The sequence below is a fragment of the Ascaphus truei genome, chromosome 2 (assembly GCF_040206685.1).
Source record: "Ascaphus truei isolate aAscTru1 chromosome 2, aAscTru1.hap1, whole genome shotgun sequence".
NCBI lineage: Eukaryota > Metazoa > Chordata > Amphibia > Anura > Ascaphidae > Ascaphus > Ascaphus truei.
Genome location: NC_134484.1, coordinates 189,694,406 through 189,716,427, shown reverse-complemented (window position 1 = coordinate 189,716,427; position 22,022 = coordinate 189,694,406). Strand labels below are relative to the sequence as shown.

General features: G+C 43.2%; 1 protein-coding gene across 9 annotated transcripts in view; it reads right to left on the bottom strand.

The window, feature by feature from the left end:
- The window catches only part of MAK (male germ cell associated kinase), a 63,081-nt gene that overhangs the window by 25,271 nt on the left and 15,788 nt on the right, over nucleotides 1-22,022 (bottom strand). For 5 of the 9 annotated variants that reach the window (XM_075585721.1, XM_075585718.1, XM_075585713.1 and 2 more), the window contains exons 2-4: nucleotides 11,437-11,772; nucleotides 10,854-10,908; nucleotides 10,153-10,274 (exon numbers count right to left, since the gene is read on the bottom strand). In XM_075585721.1, coding sequence (XP_075441836.1) covers nucleotides 10,153-10,274; nucleotides 10,854-10,908; nucleotides 11,437-11,537 — 278 coding nt within the window. In that variant the 5' untranslated portion in view covers nucleotides 11,538-11,772. Of the gene's footprint in view, nucleotides 1-514; nucleotides 595-10,152; nucleotides 10,275-10,853; nucleotides 10,909-11,436; nucleotides 11,773-19,371; nucleotides 19,479-22,022 lie in introns of those variants that run through there. The other 4 variants (XM_075585714.1, XM_075585716.1, XM_075585720.1 and 1 more) reach the window with 3 other exon arrangements.

Genomic DNA, 22,022 nt, shown 5'->3' with positions numbered 1-22,022 from the left:
AGTCACTTAGCTCACAAATAGTTAACTAAATACAGCTGTAAGAAATAATTGACCATGGATTGATTTTAAGTGTTCGTAAACTAGAAAATTGTTTACAAATATCAAGATATTAATTTACAGTTGAATTTAGCAATTAAACAGTACATACATCTTAACACTCTCTCATATGTTACTGTTTCAGTGGTACTGTAAAATATGAGCTGCAGTGGATGTCTCAAGGTGAAAGCTTGCCTATCATTCTCATGGGTCTGATATTACTCCTAGCTTAGACAGAAGAGTGAATTCAATAAACTGTAACACTGCTGATCAGAGCACTTTTGCACACAATATTTGTTTTTTTTAAACTCCCGTTCATGTCTATTGGAGTTTATATGTGACAGCTCCCCAATTAGCACTTTCACAGTTTAATGAATAACCCACAAACACTCAATGATTATTTGGGTTTGTATGCTGAAATGAGCACACTTACTCAGAGAGGAAAGTGAAGAAGTTACAACCCTCACATGAAACCTACCGTGTTTATGGATAAAAGCTAGCCCTTGTAAAATTTGGTACATAATGTTTCTGATGACTGACTCTGGAAACAACTTATTTCTGTGAAGAGACAAATTAACAATTTCAAGTAATTTTTAAGGTATGATTTACAAAACGATGCCTTTCAACTTTTGTGATTAGTATATGCAGTATGGTTTGGATAATCTATTAATAAACTATTGTTTTGCAAGATATGAACGTTTGGCTTTTTAAATTCCAATGACCAAGTAGTCTTCGATACCTTTTCAGGGTGGGCAAACTTGAACCGTGCATCTAATTCTGTAGTTGTAAAAAGTATACATTTTTAAGATATCAATAAGCATCAATTTTTACAGACTTTTTATTTTTACATGAATATGCAATTACAGTATGCATGACCCGTAAGAGCAATAATGGGGATAAGAAGTTTGTATCTAAAGAGAAAATATCTTTGATCCGTGGTGTAAGTATCATTGAAGTTGGTGCTTTTAAAGGAACAGAGAAACATTTTCTGCTTGCATCAGCATCAAATGCAAGAAAAAGGAATCACGTTTCTGCCATTTGATGCAACGCTTTAAAGAGTTTTATTCCACCTCAGACCTGGCAACAGAACGTGATGCAGAATCTTACAACTCCCATTATTATAAAAATCTCTCTCTACTGCTTCATATAATCACTTCACAGGGCAATACTGTTGTAAAGTGGCTAGTACATCTACAAAGACACATTCAAGCAGAATTCCTAATTTAAAATAACACCTTTGAAAGTTGGAATATTTATGAGTACGTTTAAAAAAAAAAAAAAAAAAAAAAAAGGCTATGCTGAAACACTGTATGTTATTGTATACTGTGGACTTATTTCTGCACATAACTAAAGAGTTTAGGTAGTGAGAGTTTACGGGTCTTATTTTATATCAGCCGAAGTGGACAATCGAGCTAAAATACTACACTAACTTCAAAGGAAACTTCAGCCGCTTCAGGTGTTATACAATACTCTCCAAAACGGCAGTAGAAAAAAATTGCACATTGTCGCCTTAATTGTGGATATGACTTTAGACATTTGATGTGTCTACTGCAGCTCATACCAAGGATATTTCCAATGTTCCATTTCAACGTAGCCCAACAACCAATAGGGGATGATATTGCTAGAAATGTTACTGTCAATGTTGTTACCAGGATACAGGCAGTCCACGTTTTACAACGCTTCGCTTTACAACGAATGGCTTATCCAACGCTATGCAATGCATACCTATATTCATTTTTACAACGCCAAAATGGCTTATCCAACGCTTTGCAACGTTGTGTATGTGTGTATATATATATATACACATTCACATAAACATTGTTGCAAAGCGTCGTAAGAGCATATATATATAATATTATACTATATAATATTATATTATACTATCTAATATATTATTTATTTTGTTATATTATATATATATATATATATAATACAGTATATACACTATATAATTTATGTGTGTGCTGCATATCTTATTGCCTACATAAAATATTTGGTGTATTTTAGTGTTAAAAATGCCTTCAGGAACGGAACCTTTCATTTAAACAGTGTTCCTATGGGAAAACGTGTTTCGCTTTACAACGTTTCGCTTTACAACGACATTTTGAGTAACTCATTGTGTCGGATAACCGAGGACTGCCTGTACTCATAATATCTTTTGTCTGAAAGCAGCAATTCCCCTTAAGCCTTGTAGGAGTTTAACTTATGATGTTTGTATCTTGCCTCATATGCATGTCCATAGTATTCTCAGATTGCAGTGGGCTCCAGGAAAAGCTCAATTATGACTTCCTGGACACTTAATATTTTTAACGCGGGTATGAAAAATAAGTCAATAAATAAAAAAAAACAACATCAATCGGAACCCACCTCACCCACATATACATATATACACACACATATATTATATATAATATATATATATACACACACACACACACACACACATATTATTTATCTATAAAATATTTTTCGAGGAAGTAATACATTGAGAGTTACCTCTCGTTTTCAAGTATGTCCTGGGCACAGAGTTATGAAGACAAATACATGTTTACAAATACAGTTACATAAATGAGCAGGGTATACATTATATACAAGACATTGCGTGCCCAGTTAAAGATAATATATATTATGGGCGTATGAAACAGTTACAGACCAGATTAAAATGTGTGACAGCGTTAGATTTGAAAGAACTTAAACTGGTGGTAGATGTAAGAGACTCTGGTAGGTTGTTCCAGTTTTGGGGTGCACGGTAAGAGAAGGAGGAGCGGACGGATACTTTGTTGAGCCTTGGGACCACGAACAGTGTTTTGGAGTCAGATCTCAGGTGATAGGTGCTGCATGTGGTAGGGGTGAGGAGCTTGTTCAGATAGCTGGGTAGCTTGCCCATAAAGAATTTGAAGGCAAGACAGGAAAGGTGAACTTTGCGCCTAGACTCGAGTGATGACCAATCTAGTTCTTTGAGCATTTCGCAGCGATGTGTGTTATAGTTGCATTGGAGAACAAAACGACAAATTGAATTGTAGAGGGTGTCAAGTTTGCTAAGGTGGGATTGAGTTGCCGAGCCATATACTATGTCTCCTTTGACAATAATTGGCATTAGCACCTGCTGTGCGATACGTTTTCTGACCAGGAGACTTAGGGAGGATTTGTTCCTGTAAAGTACCCCTAGTTTGGCATAGGTCTTGGTTGTCAGGGTATCAATGTGCATCCCGAATGTTAAGTGGGAGTCAAGCCATATGCCCAGGTATTTAAAACTAGTAACAGGAGTTAGGGTGGTGTTAGTGTTGGTTCTAATGTGGAGCTCAGTCGCTGGAAGCTTTAAAAATGTAGTCTTGGTCCCAAATACCATTGTTACAGTCTTGTCAGTGTTTAAAAACAGTTTGTTTTGGGAAATCCAGTTTTCGAGTCTCAAAAAGTCAGACTGAAGTATGTGTTGAAGGTCAGAGAGGCTATGGCTGTGTGCATATAGGATTGTGTCATCTGCATACATGTGTATTGAGGCTTCCTGACAAGCTGTGGGGAGATCATTGAGGAACACTGAGAAGAGTAGGGGCCCCAGAACAGAGCCTTGCGGGACGCCACAGGTGATATCCAGGGGGTTAGAGTTAGAGTCTGAGATTAACACATGTTGGGATCTACCTGATAGGTAGGACTGAAACCAGTTTAAAGCATGCTTCCCTATTCCAGAGCTCTGGAGTTTGTTAAGCAGGATAGCATGATCAACAGTATCAAAAGCCTTTGCAAAATCCAGGAATACTGCACCAGTGAGTTGACCCCGTTCCATTCCAGACTGAATTTCATAGCAAACTTTTAGCAGGGTAGTTACGGTAGAGTGTTTGGGGCGAAAGCCAGATTGGAATTGGCTAGGGAAATTTGTCTTGTTATATTAATCGCTTAATTGGGAGTGGACACATTTTTCCATGACTTTGGATAGGATTGGGATACACATAAACATACACACACACATAGCTGTTAGCTGTTTATATATATATATATATGCAAATATAGCTGTATGCTCATCTGCATGTCTTAGGCAGGTCTGCAACCCCGCCTTTCCCCATTATCACCCAGCATACAGCACTTCCACTGCAGTAAGGGATTCTGGGAAATGACATGCAAATGAGCACACAGTGTCACTTTTTGCCTCAATAACCATTTTTAACATGGTTCCCTATAGGCTTAAGCTTGCTGCATGGTCACAGCTTTGAGCACAGCCAGGGTGCATTCCCAGTAAAATCAACCCCACACTGATGAGACCCATCAAGGTCGAAACAGCTGTCTGTGGGTGGTTTTCTGGGTATGCACCTTAACCCTGGCTGTACTCAAAGCTGTGACCATGCAGCAAGCTTAAGCCTATAGGGAACCATGTTAAAAATGGTTATTGAGGCAAAAAGTGACACTGTGTGCTCATTTGCATGTCATTTCCCAGAATCCCTTGCTGCAGTGGAAGTGCTGTATGCTGGGTGATAATGGGGAAAGGCGGGGTTGCAGACCTGCCTAAGACATGCAGATGAGCATACAGCTATATTTGCATATTTGCTTTCCTGTGGAGGGTTTTTGTCACTTTTTTTACTCACCATAACTTAACTCAGTATTATGGTTTATATATATATATATATATATATATATATATATATATATATATATATATATATATAGCAACTGTAAATATTACTGTAGGTTCATATATATATATATATATATATATATATATATATATATATATATATATATATATATATATATATATATATATATACAGCTAACAGCTATCAGTGTAGAACAGTAAAACAGAAGCAGGAGATTCAAAGCACCAACGCAAAATCCGAAAATCACAGAAACAGGGAACCCAGGTAATGAAAAAATATGCAAGGCTTTATTGAGACATTAAAAAGGTGGCAGTCTCAGAGTAGAGAGTGTCCTCCCACGCCTTTCAAGCCGTAGTGGCTCTTTCTCCTTGAGAACACTGCTCTGAGACTGCCTCTTCCTGCGTGTAGCATATGTAGCAATAAAGCATTGAATGTTTAAAAAAAATAAAAAAATTCCCACCTGGTGTAGGGGTGCATGTGTGTCATGTGACCTTTCTCTGCACTCAAAAGTCTACGTAAGTTCCGCGCACGTGTATCAGCCTGATGAAGCAGGGAGAGGAGAGCTGGAGAGAGGCAAGTCCTCGAGCGTCAAAATTTTATAACGCGGTCTCATTCTGTGGACCCCGAGGACCGCTTTATAACGGGTTTCAGCTTTATCTGTTGGGTACTCTGAAGCACGGACCATAAACCCCAGTGACACATTATCTAATGATATCTCTTAACGGGAAAAAATAATTCCTCCCTGACTCCAAGAATTGGCAATCGGATTTCTCCCTGAATCAACATCCTTCCAATGTTTACCTATCGTATCCCCTCTTACACGCCTCTTTTCTAATGTGAAGAAATCTAATTTAGCTAGCCTCTCCTTATAGAAATACATTTATTATATTAAAAAGTATGAATGAGCACAATTATAAACTGTTTGACATACTGGGTTCATTTGGTATAGAATGCTACATAGCAAGTCAATACCCTCAAGCAGAACATACCCCAAGGAAGAAACCCTTGGGACTTGTGCACTTATAAAATAGTTCAAAGAGTGGCGATTTTTTAATATTTTACGATTTATCGCTACTGCTAATATTTTATACTCATGCCCAAACCAATCAATGTTCTTGAAGGCTATGTGAATCAATGATGAGGACATAAGTGTAAAGTACCATTCAGTATTTATTTTGAAAAAATAGAACCAGAGTTCATAACCAGTGCTTCAAAGTAGGAACTTTTTTCTGGGAGAAAACGGATCTTCCAAAATATTTACAGTAATTGTAAAGTATATTGATGCACAGTCAAGAGGAATAGAATGTAATAAACAGAGTAAATTCAGGTGCAGATATGGGAACAGTGTTCATCTACTCAGATGCATTTGTAAATAGAATACAATCCAAGTATGTCCCCAGCAATCGGAGACTGGAGTGTGAAATCACAGAAGTAGCCAGTACCCGGTATAGCCAGCTGAGGAGAGGGAGGGCAGGGGGGAGATGCAGAAGCAGAACCATGTAGCAGAACACCCTATGTTGCGGTAGGTAGAAGACTATGAGAAAAAAAAATTAACAGGGGCACAGAGATTACTGGATTTCCAGTCTCAGCAGCAGCTCACACTACGCAAGATCTGCACGCACATCCATGTAACCTGTTCACAGCCATAGAGGTTACGGTATGTAAAATAGTGTGTTGACTGCTTCCTTTGGAGTAATAGTCCTGAATTGCATCTACTGCAGTTCTCTAGAGTTCCCCACAGAGCAGTTCATGCAGCCAATAATAAAGGTAGATTTCAGGATGATCTCAGCTAACAACTTCACACACAAGGAGGCAAAGAAGAGAATTTCAACAAGCACAGATCCAAATTTTGGGGAACCCCAACCCCCCCAATCACACTCACTCTCCCCCTTTATCTACCCCCTAACACACACAGTCTTTAAGAGAGCCGGCTCTGAATTTTCTTCCTCTCTCTCCTGTCAGCTGGAAGCGGCAGAAGCCCGGAGAAGGAAGAGCTTTGAGCTGCCAGTTTCTGCTGCTGATACCGGCTCACTGCTGCGTAGGGCTCCCGTCCGTCGTGCTGCCGGGTCTGGGACAGCTGTGTTATCCCAGCTCTCCCCCTCTGGCGGCCGCAGAACCCCTGAGGGGTGCTCAATCACTGCAATGTATATTGTATGTGCCAGATAGCAGGGTCCAATAGTGAATAACTGGGTGGTGATCACTAGCAGTGTATGTGGCTGCTGGGGAGGAACTACTTTAACTGTTTGGTAACTGGGGTACTTTATATAAAGGGCAATTCCGAGCAAGTGAGGGGAAATTCAAAGTGACCTCACTGAGAAACTCCAACATACACGGACATTAAACAATCGGAGACTGGAGGAGGATGCTACAAATTCATTGCAAAGCAGTCATACCAAAAACGCAACAAGAATAAGCTCAAAAGCACCACTCACCCGACAGCAATCTGACAACAGTAGATATAACTTCTATCTACTGAAGTCGTTTAGGTGTGGAGACTGAGACTCACGTGTACAAAGCATCATCCAGATGAGAAGAGATCAGCAGGCTCTGCAGAATTTGGCTGCGCAACATACTGTACATACAGGAGGCTCCCCAACACACTACGCATGCACCCAGGGCCAGCACCTAGACTCGACCAGCAGAGCACTTCACGTTGGATCTCTTCAGGGACTGCATCTACTCTCTGGAGATCAGCGCTCCTTTGTTCTCACCTACAGGAAGGTGGCGTGGGGGGGGGGGCGGGGGGGTGAGAAGCAGCGTGCGGAGAGGACGGGGTCTGCTGCTTAGCCGGGTGATGGGATTAAAGTAACTGCACCAGGGACTCGCAGGACTGCTGGCGAGGCCTCATATCCCCTGGATATATCACGACTCATCTGCACACGCCCCAGGTGAGTGGGCGAGTGCCTTTGTTGATCCCTGCTTATAACCAATGGATGACTATTTGAAAGTGGGACTTTGCCCTACCACAACTTATTATATTTGGCAGTGAAGTTTGGGGAGCGCAGTTTGTCATCAATTGTGTAATAAAAAAAATATAAGAGAAAAACAGTAAGCTCCCAATTTATATACCCCCAAAGTAACCACAATATATATATATTTGCATATGAGTGTCAAAACGGAGTGCTACTGGGCATGGCAATATATAGTTAAAATCAAGGATGGAACACAGAACATATGCAAATATATATTGTGGTTACTTTGGGGGTATATAAATTAGGAGCTTACTGGTTTTCTCTGTTTTGCAATCTTGTCCAGCTGGTCACAGCTGATTAAGGGAGGGTGGCTCCTATTTCCCAGGTTCCAAGCTCACCCCCATCCCACTATGCTTCCAAATGGTTAAGGGTCATTCATTTTCCACACATGCAGGTCCATGCATGCAGTTTGTTTGCGACAAATCTAATTCAGAGTGCTTTTCCTGGTATTATACAGGTAAATAAGAGCTTCAATCAAACTAAGAACTATGCAGCTAATCACAACAGCTTTATTATAAAGTTTTCTTCCTGGTATTATACAGGTTAAGAATTTGATTAGTGTTAGGACCTTCACAGATTTGGTCTATCTTGGCGTTTGGTGTGCAGGCTTAAGATACTTTGGCCAAAGAATCCAACTAAATGACCATATGTTTTTAGTTTAGATATACAGGTACTTTACAGTGTATCTGTGTCATTGGAAGTAGCATTGGGCTCTGTCTGTGTTCTATGATCTGTCGTTGATTTTAAATAAAAAAATATAAGACACAAATAGTGCAGGTTGTACAAATAGTTGGGTTATAGTTAACTAATGATGATCCTATACAGTGTACACTCACATTCTTTCACAGAAAACAAAGCAGTTCCAAAACTCTGTTTAGTGTCTGTTTGTGTGTAGTGTCAACTTCTGTGACGGCGATCTTGTTTGTGGTTCTTTAAATCTTCCGATTTTCTCAAAAGAGATGAAAAATACCCATAGTGCTATCTGTAGATTCTACAATTTATAACATAAAAATATAGGAATCACACTTGCATACGAGCGTGAAACAGCAATCCTGTAATACTTAAGTTGTAAATCAGTGTCTCCGATTACGACTGCCCGATGTCCTCGAGGTGCTGGACATTCCGGCATCTCTCCGATGGTGAAGCTTCCGGTTCCCCGGGCATGTCACTTCCATCTATTGGAGCGCAGATGATTGGCATGCAAGAACACTGGACATCTACCTGGTGCAGCAGGGAATGGCGAACGCTGGTGACTATGCGTTTCGCTCGTACTCGGCTTCGTCAGGAGTCAATACTTATCTGTGTCTGATGTTCTTGTATATATAGCCTCTTCTTTATCCCTATTGGTCACTTTACTAATTCACCGATGTATGATTGCAACAGCATTGGTACATATACATACCATATAATACATTTGATGTATCAATGGAAAAAAAAAAACCATTGTAAAAATGGGAGAGGGAGCTTTATTAATAGATCATAATATATATATTAAAATACTAGAAAAAATAACGATGAAGAACATTGAAGAAAATACTCATAATATAATAAAAATGCAAGTAGTTAAAATGCCATTAAAAAAAGTTAACTCAGGATAAAGAAATAACAATAGAACAAACCAATTTTTTAATGGATAGTATCAAATTCATAATATCACGTAACTATTTTTGGTTTAATAGTGAATTTTTCCTACAGTTGTGCGGTACAGCAATGGATGACCAGGTTCGCACCGAGCTATGCTTATATATTTATGAGCATATGGGAAGAGGAATACATCTGGTCCCAGAACGAGTTCGGTGCGAACTTGGTCCTCTACAAGAGATATATTAGCGATATTATTATTATTATTATTATTATTTGGAAGGGCAAACAAAAAGATGTAGATAGTTTCGTTAAATATATAAATCAAAATTATTTTAATCTAAGATTTACAGGAAAAACAAGTCAAACAGAAAAAGAATTCTTAGATCTGGTGATTTACATCGAAAATGCACCGGGTAGAAGTCATCTTTTTTGAGAAAATTGGAACATTTAAAGAAAAACAAACAAGATCACCGCCACAGAAGTTGACACTACACACAAACAGACACCAAACAGAGTTTTAGAACTGCTTTATTTTCTGTGAAAGAATGTGAGTGTACACCGTATAGGATCATCATTAGTTAACTATATCCCAACTATTTGTACAACCTGCACTATTTGTGTCTTATATTTTTATTACTTAACTGCACTCCCCAAACTTCACTGCCAAGCTCTTTACAGAGAAAGACATCTTCCTCAAAAGGGTTTTGTAGCTGCATTTGTTCACACTGTTTTATTCACCTTGTATGAGCACTTTCATCATAAAGCACCTTTATTGTGTTTAAGCACTTTTAGCATGGATTTATTTCCACTACTTCACGATAACAGCACCATATTCACTCCACAACTTATTATATACATTGTGTGCAACTGGATCGGTTGAATGTAGGCTGTGTATTTTGCTACTAAAAAGAACATCGGAGACTTTTCAAAATTACACTTCTTTCAAAAAATGTTTGACATTAAAGACATACCTGTCTTTCATTAATTGATAAAGGTTTTCTTTCATATATTCAAACACAAAATACAGCTGGTCATTTTCTCTGATAACCTCCTTTAACTTGACCACATTAGCATGATTCAGTTTTTTCAGAGACTGCAAAAAGGAAAAGAAAAAGTATTAAAACAAAAAAGACACAAAAGGACATATAAGGTTATACATCTGGGCTGTATGTCATTGAATGTCTAGAAGTGGTCATCGGCAGCTCCTATTAGTGAGTGAGATTAGATGAAATCTAGTTCATAAGATCCGCTTTGTTTTAAGGGCCGTGATCCCACGCGTGTGAACGCGGCACAGAGGACACTAAGTCTTGCTATATCTGTACTTGACACTAGGCTTTTCCAATGCAAACTTATCATAGGCTTCCAAGGGATGCAGTACCTGTATAAGAGAACAGCTAGGGTTACCTTATTTCTGTAACACAGGTTTATTTGAATTACAAAGACAAAAAGAACAGTATTCGCTGCCTTTGTCCAATGCTAAAATATGATTCAAAGTGAGTGCAAGTCTGAACTGAATTAAGAAAGTGACAGAAAACCTTGTGATAAGAAGCATCAATTCTAAATAGAATGTTCCGCCCTTTCACCATCAGAGGGCTCAGCGACACATCGGGTATTATATGTTCAAAAACCGAAAACTCATTCAATTCAAAAAGCAAACGAAAGATAAAATTACCTTCACTTCTTTCAAATTCATACATTCTTCCCAAGAATAGAACTTCCTTTTCATCCTACAAAATTGCAACATTACAGTTATTGCAAGGAAAAGTAATACAGGTTAAAGCTTCTTTAATGCTAGGGAACCTGTACCCAATGCACATACAAATGCTATATGAAACAGGTGCATTCTCCCTTGGACCCAAGTTAAGATAAAGGCACATTATTGCTTTAACCATCTTACTGTTCTCAGCCCCACTGGTTTTGTTTTAGCTCTTCCATGCCAAGTACCTGTAATGTGTTGAGCAACACACTGCAGCCCCCCACTGGGCACGGGAAAAAACTATTACACTGCCAAATACTCTATTAAAAGGTTGTTCTGCACTTTGTACCGGTCAATGACCCCGTGATGCACCCACATCCAGGCCAAAACCCCCTACACATCTTGGCTCCTGGAGCTCTGTCACCCTGCGATCCAACCATCAGCTACAGTCTGTCACGTCCATGGCAGCTTTCGCATATACATACACTATAACTTTGAAGGGAGCCTTGTAAAAGCAATGTATACAGTATAATGAGTGTTTTTCATAAGCCACACTTACCTTTTGATAGCCACTAACTCTCCCGACTCATTGCTTTTCCCCATCAGCACACTTCCGTAGGTACCATCACCAAGCTGTTTTGTGGTAGTATACCGGTTCATTTTTATTCAATAACTGGATTGTTAATCCTTGGCAAAGGAAATCCTCTTTAAGTAAAGTTGCAATGGTGAGCCGTGAAGAATTAGGTTTGTCAAAAAAATGCTACATACTGGAGATTAACTATAATGGACTGTAAATGTCAACAGTGTACCTCAAAAAGGTATTGATGAAATAATATCCAAGCTCGGGAAATGAAAAAATTGAGAAAAGAATGAAGCTGCCATCCCCAGGTACAACCTTTAAAAATAAGAATAAGTATTGTGAGTACATAGACAAAAACCCAATGATACCACAACTTTAGGATGAGTCTGTTGAGAAGAATGAGGAGTTGCCTTTTGGCCAATAGACACTTCAATGGGAAACCATGGATAAAAACTTGCTCCAGTGCTCTGTGACCACTGGAAAATGACGAATTTCCATGTGCCTTGTATCAAGAAACAGAAGACTGCCAGCTCTTTACAAAGTGTATAATATGCTATATGTATATGTATATATCCTACTTAAAAAACAAACCACAAGTACACGAGAATCGGAAACTGCATCCTTATTGTACCTTTGACTATCTATAAAGGAGAAAAAAAACGTTCATCCATATATGTATGTGTAATCATGTAAAAAACAGGTGCTCAGAGGGAAAAATAAACTAGTATAACAGAGTTGATCCCAAGAGGATCAAAAAGACTCCCTCACATAAAGAGCACTCAATGTTGGAGTACAATGAATAGACTCACAGTGGTCTAACAGGTAAGTGCTGTTGATAGGCTTATTCTGACCTATCATGACCGGAAAGAGCTACAGTAGGAAGAAAAATAATAATTTTGTTCAAATATTTTGGTTAAAAACACATATCACATTCAAACATTAAAATAACCCCATAATGAAGTGGCAAGATAAGCAATATATTAGTAAGTATCCTGATGATATATCAAGTCAATTGCTATCAACAAGCGTCTAATTTCAAAATTCAAATATTTATAGATAAGCAGGTAAGTATCAAGCAATATATTAGTTATTAAATTGCACCTATTGAGACTTTGTTGTTTATAGGCTTAGAGTGATACTTACCTGCTTATCTATAAATATTTGAATTTTGAAATTAGACGCTTGTTGATAGCAATTGACTTACTATATCATCAGGATACTTACTAATATATTGCTTATCTTGCCACTTCATTATGTGGTTATTTTAATGTTTGAATGTGATATATGTGTTTTTAACCAAAATATTTGAATAAAATGTTATTATTTTTCTTCCAAGCTCTTTCCGGTCATGATAGGCTTATTCTGACCTATCAACAGCACTTACCTGTTAGACCACTGTGAGTCCAATTCATTGTACTCCAACATTGAGCGCTCTTTATGTGAGGGAGTCTTTTTGATCCTCTTGGGATCAACTCTGTTATACTGTACCTTTGACTAATGTGAACTTTTGATGGATGTCCTTGCACATAATTATTGGGTATATGTAGAACTATTCTAATACAGTATGGCATATTTTGTACATAGTCCTCCATATGCAGACACTGAGACAATAAAATATTTTTTTTTTAAAAGGGAAGTCACAATCTACTATATATTTCTGAAATCACTGTATGTCTGCGTCCCTAGGGGAAATCTCATTGGTCCCTTGGCCCGCCCGCCCCCGAACACCTCTCATTGGCCTGAGGCGGAATGACGGGCCAAAGGACACGGACACACACACACACACACAGACACACACAGACAGACACAGAGACACAGAGACACACACACACACCTCTCTCTCTGTCCTCTCCCCCCCCCATCACACTCACCTCCCTCTCCACTCACCTCCCTCCACCTCCCTCCCGCTCACCTCCCTCCACCTCCCTCTCCACTCACCTCCCTCCCGCTCACCTCCCTCCACCCACCTCCCTCCCACCTCCCTCCACCCACCTCCCTCCCGCTCACCTCCCTCCACCTCCCTCTCCACTCACCTCCCTCCCGCTCACCTCCCTCCACCTCCCTCCACCTCCCGCTCCACTCACCTCCCTCCACCTCCCTCTCCACTCACCTCCCTCCCGCTCACCTCCCTCCACCTCCCGCTCCACTCACCTCCCTCCCGCTCACCTCCCTCCACCTCCCGCTCAACTCCCTCCCCGGTGCGGGGACAGGCAGTGGGCAGGGCAGCCTGCCGCTGCCTCCACTCACCTCCCGCTCACCTCCCGCTCACCTCCCTGGCGCGGGGACAGGCATTGGCCAGGGCAGCCTACCGCTGCCACGCGGCACCTAAGATGGCGGCGGACAGAAGGACCCCTTCCTCCCTCGCGGACTAACTAACATGGCGGCGGCCAGAAGGAGAGGTGAGAGAGAGTGTGTGTGTGTGTGTGTGTGTCACAGCGTGACAGTGTGTGTGTGGGACAGTGTGTGTGTGGGACAGTGTGTGTGTGTGTCTGTGTGCGTGTGTGTGTGTTACACTGTGTCTCAGACACTGTAGAGTGGGGACCGGAGCTACACATGGGGGGGGGGGGCAGGAGCGGAGAAAGATACAGGGGGGGCAGGAGCGGAGAAAGATACAGGGGGAGTGGAGAGGAGGGACGACCCGTCAATTTAAAGCAAACCAACCCCCCTCCTGTCCACTGCCCCCCCTCCTGTCCACTGTCACCCCCCCCCCCTGTCCACTCTCCCCCCCTCCTGTCCACTCTCCCCCCTCCTGTCCACTCTCCCCCCCCTCCTGTCCACTCTCCCCCCCCTCCTGTCCACTCTCCCCCCCCTCCCATCCCCTCCTGTCCACTGTCATTTCCACTGTCCCCCGCCCACTGTCCCCCTCCCTCCCCCCATCCACTGCCCCCCCCCCCTGTCCACTGTCCCCCTCCCCACATTTTCCCCGTCCCCCTCCCCTCCTTTTCCCCCCCTCTCCCCCCCCTTTTCCTAGCGCTAAATGTAACTCACGGCCAACGCCGCTCTCCCCCTCCCCCCTTTCCCCCCCCCCGCTCCCCTTTCCCCCCCCCCGCTCCCCTTTCTCCCCCCCCGCTCCCCTTTCTCCCCCCCGCTCCCCTTTCTCCCCCTCCCCTTTCTCCCCCTCCCCTTTCCCCTTTCTCCCCCCCCGCTCCCCTTTCTCTCTCCCCCCCTTTCCCCTTTCTCCCCCCCGCTCCCCTTTCTCCCCCCCGCTCCCCTTTCTCCCCCTCCCCTTTCTCCCCCTCCCCTTTCTCCCCCTCCCCTTTCTCTCCCCCCCGCTCCCCTTTCTCTCCCCCCCGCTCCCCTTTCTCTCCCTCCCCTTTCCCCCCTCCCCCTCTCCCCTTTCCCCTTTCTCTCCCCCCCCCGCTCGCCTTTCTCTCCCCCCCTTTCTCCCCCTCCCCGCTCCCCTTTCTCCCCCCCCGCTCCCCTTTCTCTCCCCCCCGCTCCCCTTTCTCCCCCTCCCCTTTCTCCCCCTCCCCTTTCTCTCTCCGCCCCTTTCCCCTTTCTCCCCCTCCCCTTTCTCCCCCCCGCTCCCCCTTCTCTCCCCCCCCGCTCCCCTTTCTCTCCCTCCCCTTTCCCCTTTCTCCCCCTCCCCCTTTCTCTCCCCCCCCGCTCCCCTTTCTCTCCCCCCCTTTCTCCCCCTCCCCGCTCCCCTTTCTCCCCCCCCGCTCCCCTTTCTCTCCCCCCCGCTCCCCTTTCTCTCCCTCCCCTTTCCCCTTTCTCTCCCTCCCCTTTCTCTCCCCCCCCGCTCCCCTTTCTCTCCCCCCCGCTCCCCTTTCTCTCCCCCCCGCTCCCCTTTCTCTCCCCCCTGCTCCCCTTTCTCTCTCCCCCCTTTCCCCTTTCTCTCTCCCCCCCTTTCCCCTTTCTCCCCCTCCCCTTTCTCCCCCTCCCCTTTCTCCCCCTCCCCTTTCTCCCCTCTCTCCCCCCCCGCTCCCCTTTCTCTCCCTCCCCTTTCCCCTTTCTCCCCCTCCCCTTTCCCCTTTCTCCCCCTCCCCCTTTCTCCCCCTCCCCTTTCCCTCCCCCCCCGCTCCCCTTTCTCTCCCCCCCTTTCTCCCCCTCCCCGCTCCCCTTTCTCCCCCCCCGCTCCCCTTTCTCCCCCTCCGCTCCCCTTTCTCCCCCTCCCCGCTCCCCTTTCTCCCCCCCCGCTCCCCTTTCTCTCCCTCCCCTTTCCCCTTTCTCCCCCTCCCCCTTTCTCCCCCCCCGCTCCCCTTTCTCTCCCTCCCCTTTCCCCTTTCTCCCCCTCCCCCTTTCTCTCCCCCCCCGCTCCCCTTTCTCTCCCCCCCTTTCTCTCCCTCCCCTTTCCCCTTTCTCTCCCTCCCCTTTCCCCTTTCTCCCCCTCCCCGCTCCCCTTTCTCCCCCTCCCCGCTCCCCTTTCTCCCCCTCCCCGCTCCCCTTTCTCCCCCTCCCCGCTCCCCTTTCTCCCCCTCCCCCTTTCTCTCCCCCCCCCGCTCCCCTTTCTCTCCCCCCCCCGCTCCCCTTTCTCTCCCCCCCCGCTCCCCTTTCTCTCCCCCCCCGCTCCCCTTTTCCCCCCCCCGCTCCCCTTTCTCCCCCCCCCGCTCCCCTTTCTCCCCCCTCCCCGCTCCCCTTTCTCCCCCCTCCCCGCTCCCCTTTCTCCCCCCCCCCGCTCCCCTTTCTCCCCCCCCCCGCTCCCCTTTCTCCCCCCCCCGCTCCCCTTTCTCCCCCCCCCGCTCCCCTTTCTCCCCCCCCCGCTCCCCTTTCTCCCCCCTCCCCGCTCCCCTTTCTCCCCCCTCCCCGCTCCCCTTTCTCCCCCCTCCCCGCTCCCCTTTCTCCCCCCTCCCCGCTCCCCTTTCTCCCCCCTCCCCGCTCCCCTTTCTCCCTCCCCCGCTCCCCTTTCTCCCTCCCCTCACACCCTAGCAGGACCCCCACTCAGAGAGCACTCACAACCCACGTGACACCTGCCGCCTCACACCCTAGCAGGACCCCACTCACAGACAGCACTCACAACCCATGTGCCACCCGCCGCCTCACACCCTAGCAGGACACACGCCTCACATTTTTACATATGTTATGTCACCAAAATATACATTGTACTGTGGTGTGTTTACAATAAACCATTTTTAAGCAACATCGTATTACATTTTATTCCATCTTTCTTTTCAACATTATTATCCAACCTTTACAACAAATACTCACCTATTGTTCCACGATTTATAAATAATACTACCTATTACGCATTTACATCCCGGGCAACGCCGGGTCTCTCAGCTAGTTATAAATAAATGTTCAAACGCCATGGTAATGTTGCAGACTAGCACGATTCACTCCATTTCGTTTTAATGAAAAAGTATCTGTAATAGATTACAAATTCCCTTAGTGACTCTAGGCAATATTCAGGTAGCTCCGATAAGCTGGCTGCCATATCGATTGAGTTAGCATGTTCCTACCTGACGGTCTGACATTTGTGTTATCAAGGTATTCAGAAAGAGTTAGCGCAAGCCAGATTCCGTTTGTAGGAAAATGCCATACCGATTGATACAGTATGGCAGCCAGCTTAACGGAGCTACCTGAAGTTTCTTTTTCTAAGATCTGCCCGTGCAATCTGCCTACAGTCTGTACAATGCTGCATCTCCCTGCACTGCTGTTACAGGCGATCACACTGTTTATTTTAATTTTATTAACTTATTATTGAAGCAAGGGATCTCCGGAGCTGACCCGCATTAATTTCAGGTCCGGGGACCCCCTGCTTCCCGAGTTATAGGCCCCGGTATCTCCTGCAAATGTAATTCTCCCACGTCACATGACAGGAAGAACTATCCTTGTAGGCGATACCGGCACCCCATACTGGGGCCTGTACTTCGGGAAGCAGGGGGTCCCCGGACCTGAAATTAATGTGGTACAGCTCCCGAGACCCCCTGCTTCAATAATATGTTAATAAACTGAAAATAAAAACAGAGCTTCATTATGTTAGCGCCTAACCATTGAGGTAGTGAAGGGGTTAACTGCCACTACCCAATTTGTTGGTGGTAGAGGGGGTGGGTGAAGGTTATAGTTGTCCCAGGGTGGGTGGTTAGGCCTCCCGGGAAGGATGAACCCCTCCCTTTCCTTAGCGGTTAAAAACGCTAGAGTAATGAAGGGATTAACCTCCTCCCAGGTGACACTACCCCCTTTATCCACCCCCTCTACGACCAACACCACACAGGAATGGGCAAAAGTGCTATTAGCCAAAGATCGCTTTTGCCCATTCAAATAATCAATACAGTGCAATACAATAAGATAAATTACTATAAAAATTACATTACTATAAAACAAGACTCTAGTCATTTAATCTATTGATTGTCACTGTGGTAATCTATGCCCCCAACAGGTCACAGAGAGCCAGATTGGCAAGCAATGGTCACCCAACAACCTGTCCCCCATCTGTATCCCCAACCTGTGATGGGCAAAAGGCCTATTATCCATTCAAAATAAAACATTAGCCTTGCTAATGTGGCTGTCTGTCTGTGACGCATTGGGCATATTCAAATAATCAACAGTGTAAAAAACTCAAATACAGTACATTACTATAAAAACACATTACTATAAAACAAAACTCTACCCATTTAATCCATTGATTATCACTATGGTCATCTATGCCCATAAATAAAACATACAAAAAGCACAAATTCCATACATTTTTTTTTTAAATGTCTATATGCATTTTTTTTATATACAATTTGTGCTTTAAGTTTTTTTATTCATTTTTACACCAGTTCTTTATTGTCATAATTATGCTTGTTGATTAATATTTTTGGTTCTGATTATATTCCCTATGCCCCTCGATAATTGGACATTGCCATTTTAATTAATGAATCGAAGACGAAGCGAAACGTGTAGGGTTAACGCGTGAGAGCCCCGCTGTAGAGGCTGCCGTCTATCTGGTTGATCCATCCAAACATCGCGAGAGGAGAGATCCATCACGTGACGCGGAAGGATTTTTTCCAGTCGCGCATCACCCATGGAGGAGTACCGGTATGTCCCTCTATCACAGCCTCCTGGGCTGATCTCTAGCCATGCATTACCATCTGAAAGTTTGCGAGTGCATTGTGCATCTTTTAAGCAGACTGAGCTCAGACTCTGGGGAGGGAGGGGTCATTTGCTCTGGCTGCTCCCTTATTGTCTGATGTCACTGTGTGCTCAATAAGTGCTTGAGCAGCCCCCCTCTCTGTTACTTCCCTTATCATTACTGACTCTCTGATAAGGACAGGGCTGGCTAAGGGTAAAGTAAACACTCGTGGAGAAACATTTCCCTATTCAGAGGCCTCTAGATTTATTATATCGAAGCTGATTAGACTGATAAATTCTTTACAAAAGGGTTTGGGCTACATGGGATTGCACCTTTAAGAAGACAATGTTCTGTTCATGCAAGTTCCTGCACAGTAAACTACACTCCTCATTTTTAAGCCGTTGATTTAAAAAAGTACTCATTTTTAAGCCGTTGATTTAAAAGTACTCAAGAATTCTACTTTCATCTGGACCAATTGACCCAATGAATTTTTGCACTTCAATAACTTATTAGCAATTAATTTGTTATCGTATTCATTCACACAGTATCAGAAATTTGGGGAAAGCATAAATAGCCTTCAATAAAAGTCCAAACAGACAAGACTTCACAAATGAGAAGTACTGCATACACACTGCGTGTATAGTAATTACCTACTTCATACTAATTATACATTGCATGCTTTACCCTTGATAAGTTGTTTTGTTCCTCTCACCAAAGCACAACGTCTCTGTGGAGTTTTTGACGTAATTCCCAATGCCCAGTTCCCATTAGTCCAATAAATACATTATGTTTTCATTTATCTCCTTTTCTGACTCCCTGATCTGTCAAAACAGCTGCTATTATACTCTTCTGTAGACCAAATAGCACATCCAAGCTGTCCATATGCTGTACCAGTATTTATTTTCTGTGTTTCTAACCTGATCAGTACTGTGCCTTAAAACCCTTTTTCTGCCAGGGGATAAGGGTTATAGGACCCTGCAGTTCTGCCTTTTTCATCCACTTCGAACGCATCCTTACCAAGAAACTGTGGGAAATAATATAATATATGTCACCTCATTTAACTAAAGTTGTATCATTGTAAATTGTAATTTACAATATGTATTGTCAACAATCTCCAAGAAATATACTTGAACTACAAATAAAAAAAGTATGCATGCACGCAGAAGGGCGTGTTACATTACTAAAAGGCACGCTATGTATAAAGTTCAGTTGCTTGTATTACCCCCCAGTTTAATCTGTTCAATTGTTGTGGGGCCTCTGTAACCAAAAGCCTTAGTGCAGTGGCACAGATGGAACCGCCATCGAGCAGGCCCCCATTATACTCAACACTTATCCCCCCTTAATGACCTGAAATTGCTTGCCTCTACTATTGATTAAACCCTGTTTTCATCATCTTCCTTCCTGAGCCTCTGTCATACCCCAGCGTTCTCAGAATCATAGCCACATTCACCCATCCTTCTTTACTTACACCACGTATCTTCCGCGTCCATACACACAGTCAGGATATGCTTGATGAGTGGCCAGCAGAGGGCCACGGCACCCTTGGTAGAGTGTCAAGCAGCACCCCGGTTAAGATACAGTAGTAACGAATATCAGGTAAATGGATTTATTTAACCAAAACTGACCAATATTGTGAAAATGCAAATAGCCTACTTTTCTGTAACATCAAACACCATTTGTGTACGATCAGTACAAAAATATTATTAATATTAAAATATAACTATGTAAGACTGAAACCAATTTTCAGAATACTGTACGTATATTACCTCACTGACACACACACATACCCCATTTAACACCTTAAGTCATAAATCGCATACTGCACAGGGGGGAGGGCTTGGCTTCAGTCACAGATACATTCCAAGATTCACTTTGTTTTTGTTTTTTTACGTAAAAACCTTTCTTGCCTTATCCATTGCAACACCACCGGAAAGAAGAGATCAGTGTATCTCGAAAGCTCACACAAATAAAAGCATTTTGTTAGCCACAGAACGGTATCATCTATTCATTTTTGATTATTAATTTCGGCTAACACGGTACAGATACATACATATATATATATACACACACATATGTATCGACAAAGGCACTCGCCCGCACGCCACTTTTGTGGCGAGCACTTTTTTTGCCGCTGTAGAGTGCTTACCTGTGACGGAGACAGGCAGCATGATGCGGCTATCTCCGTCTTCTCATCTGCAGGTCCTGAAAACATGGCGGCGACAAATGACGCTGCGTTCCATGGCAACGGGACACTACGTGAGGTCACGCGGTGCCACGTTGCAAGAAACAGTGACGTCGACGGCGTCAATTTGCAGGGGAGTAGACTGAGATCACCGCATCCCGCCGCAGGTAAGAGTAGTGAGGTAGGAGGGGGGGGGGAGGGCAGTGGGGATAGAGATAGATATATATATCTAACGGAAATAGCTGTGTTAGTCCAGTTGCGATAGTGCAGAATAAATGAGTTCTTCAGTATTAGGTGATACCTTTTTTTATTTGGACTAACAGATTGGATCCCTGTCTAAGTCATAGAAACCTTTGTATATCAGTATTGCTGACCTGAGGAATAGAGGAGAACTCTCGAAAGCTTGTCCTATGACATAAATTGTTAGTCCAAATAAAAAAGGTATCACCTAATACTGAAGAACATACATACATACGTCTGTAACAAATAATGAGCCCGATTCCACAAGAAAGTTGCCAGAAAATATTCTGCCCGTTTAGTCCCTTCTAACATTTATGGAATTACATTTTGCCTCATTTTTTCTAAACAGTATTTAAACAATTTCTATTAATCATTCCTCTATGACATGCTCTCTGTCCAGGAGCGCTTAAAATGTAATACTATTCTCAAGTAACAGTCCTGGCTGAGACCTACTTGTACCAACTCATGTTTCAGTTAAGTGCACCTACATCAGATGGAGAAAGTTACACCATATGATGATATCTGCTCTCTGCCGCTATTCCGGGTAACATGAAATGCACATAACCTTTAATTAGCACTGCCATTATAGTTTACACTGGTCCCTTACAAAAGTGACTAAAGTTTGTACACTAATTCATGACAACTGTATGTAGTAATTTGCACACAAGGAAACCTTTAAATGATATTTAAATATGCAAATATATAGTTGGATATACCAATGTCATTTACACAAAACAGAATATTAATACACTGACCGTTTGAAGATACAGGCACACCTAAAGAGGCACTTTAAAATTTTTTTATATATATATATATATTTTTTTTTTTTGTTTTAATATATGCAGCCTTTGATTACCTTAAATGAAAACTAAATACCTAAGCTGCCGATCGATTCATTCACCTGTAATTGATCAGCAAAGATCCTGCTTCCCAGGGTTCACTAAATGGTTTCAAATCAATCTTTCAGTTAGTGTAACTCAGGAGCTACAATATATTCTTATATTACTAAGCTAACATTATCTATTGTTACAGTTTGGAGCTCCAAACTCCCTGGAAATATTGGCATCAAATTATCACAAACAGGAAAGTGTTACAAAGATCTTGCACTGCTGGGCAGGTGGGCTAAAGCCTTAGGCCTCGGACACG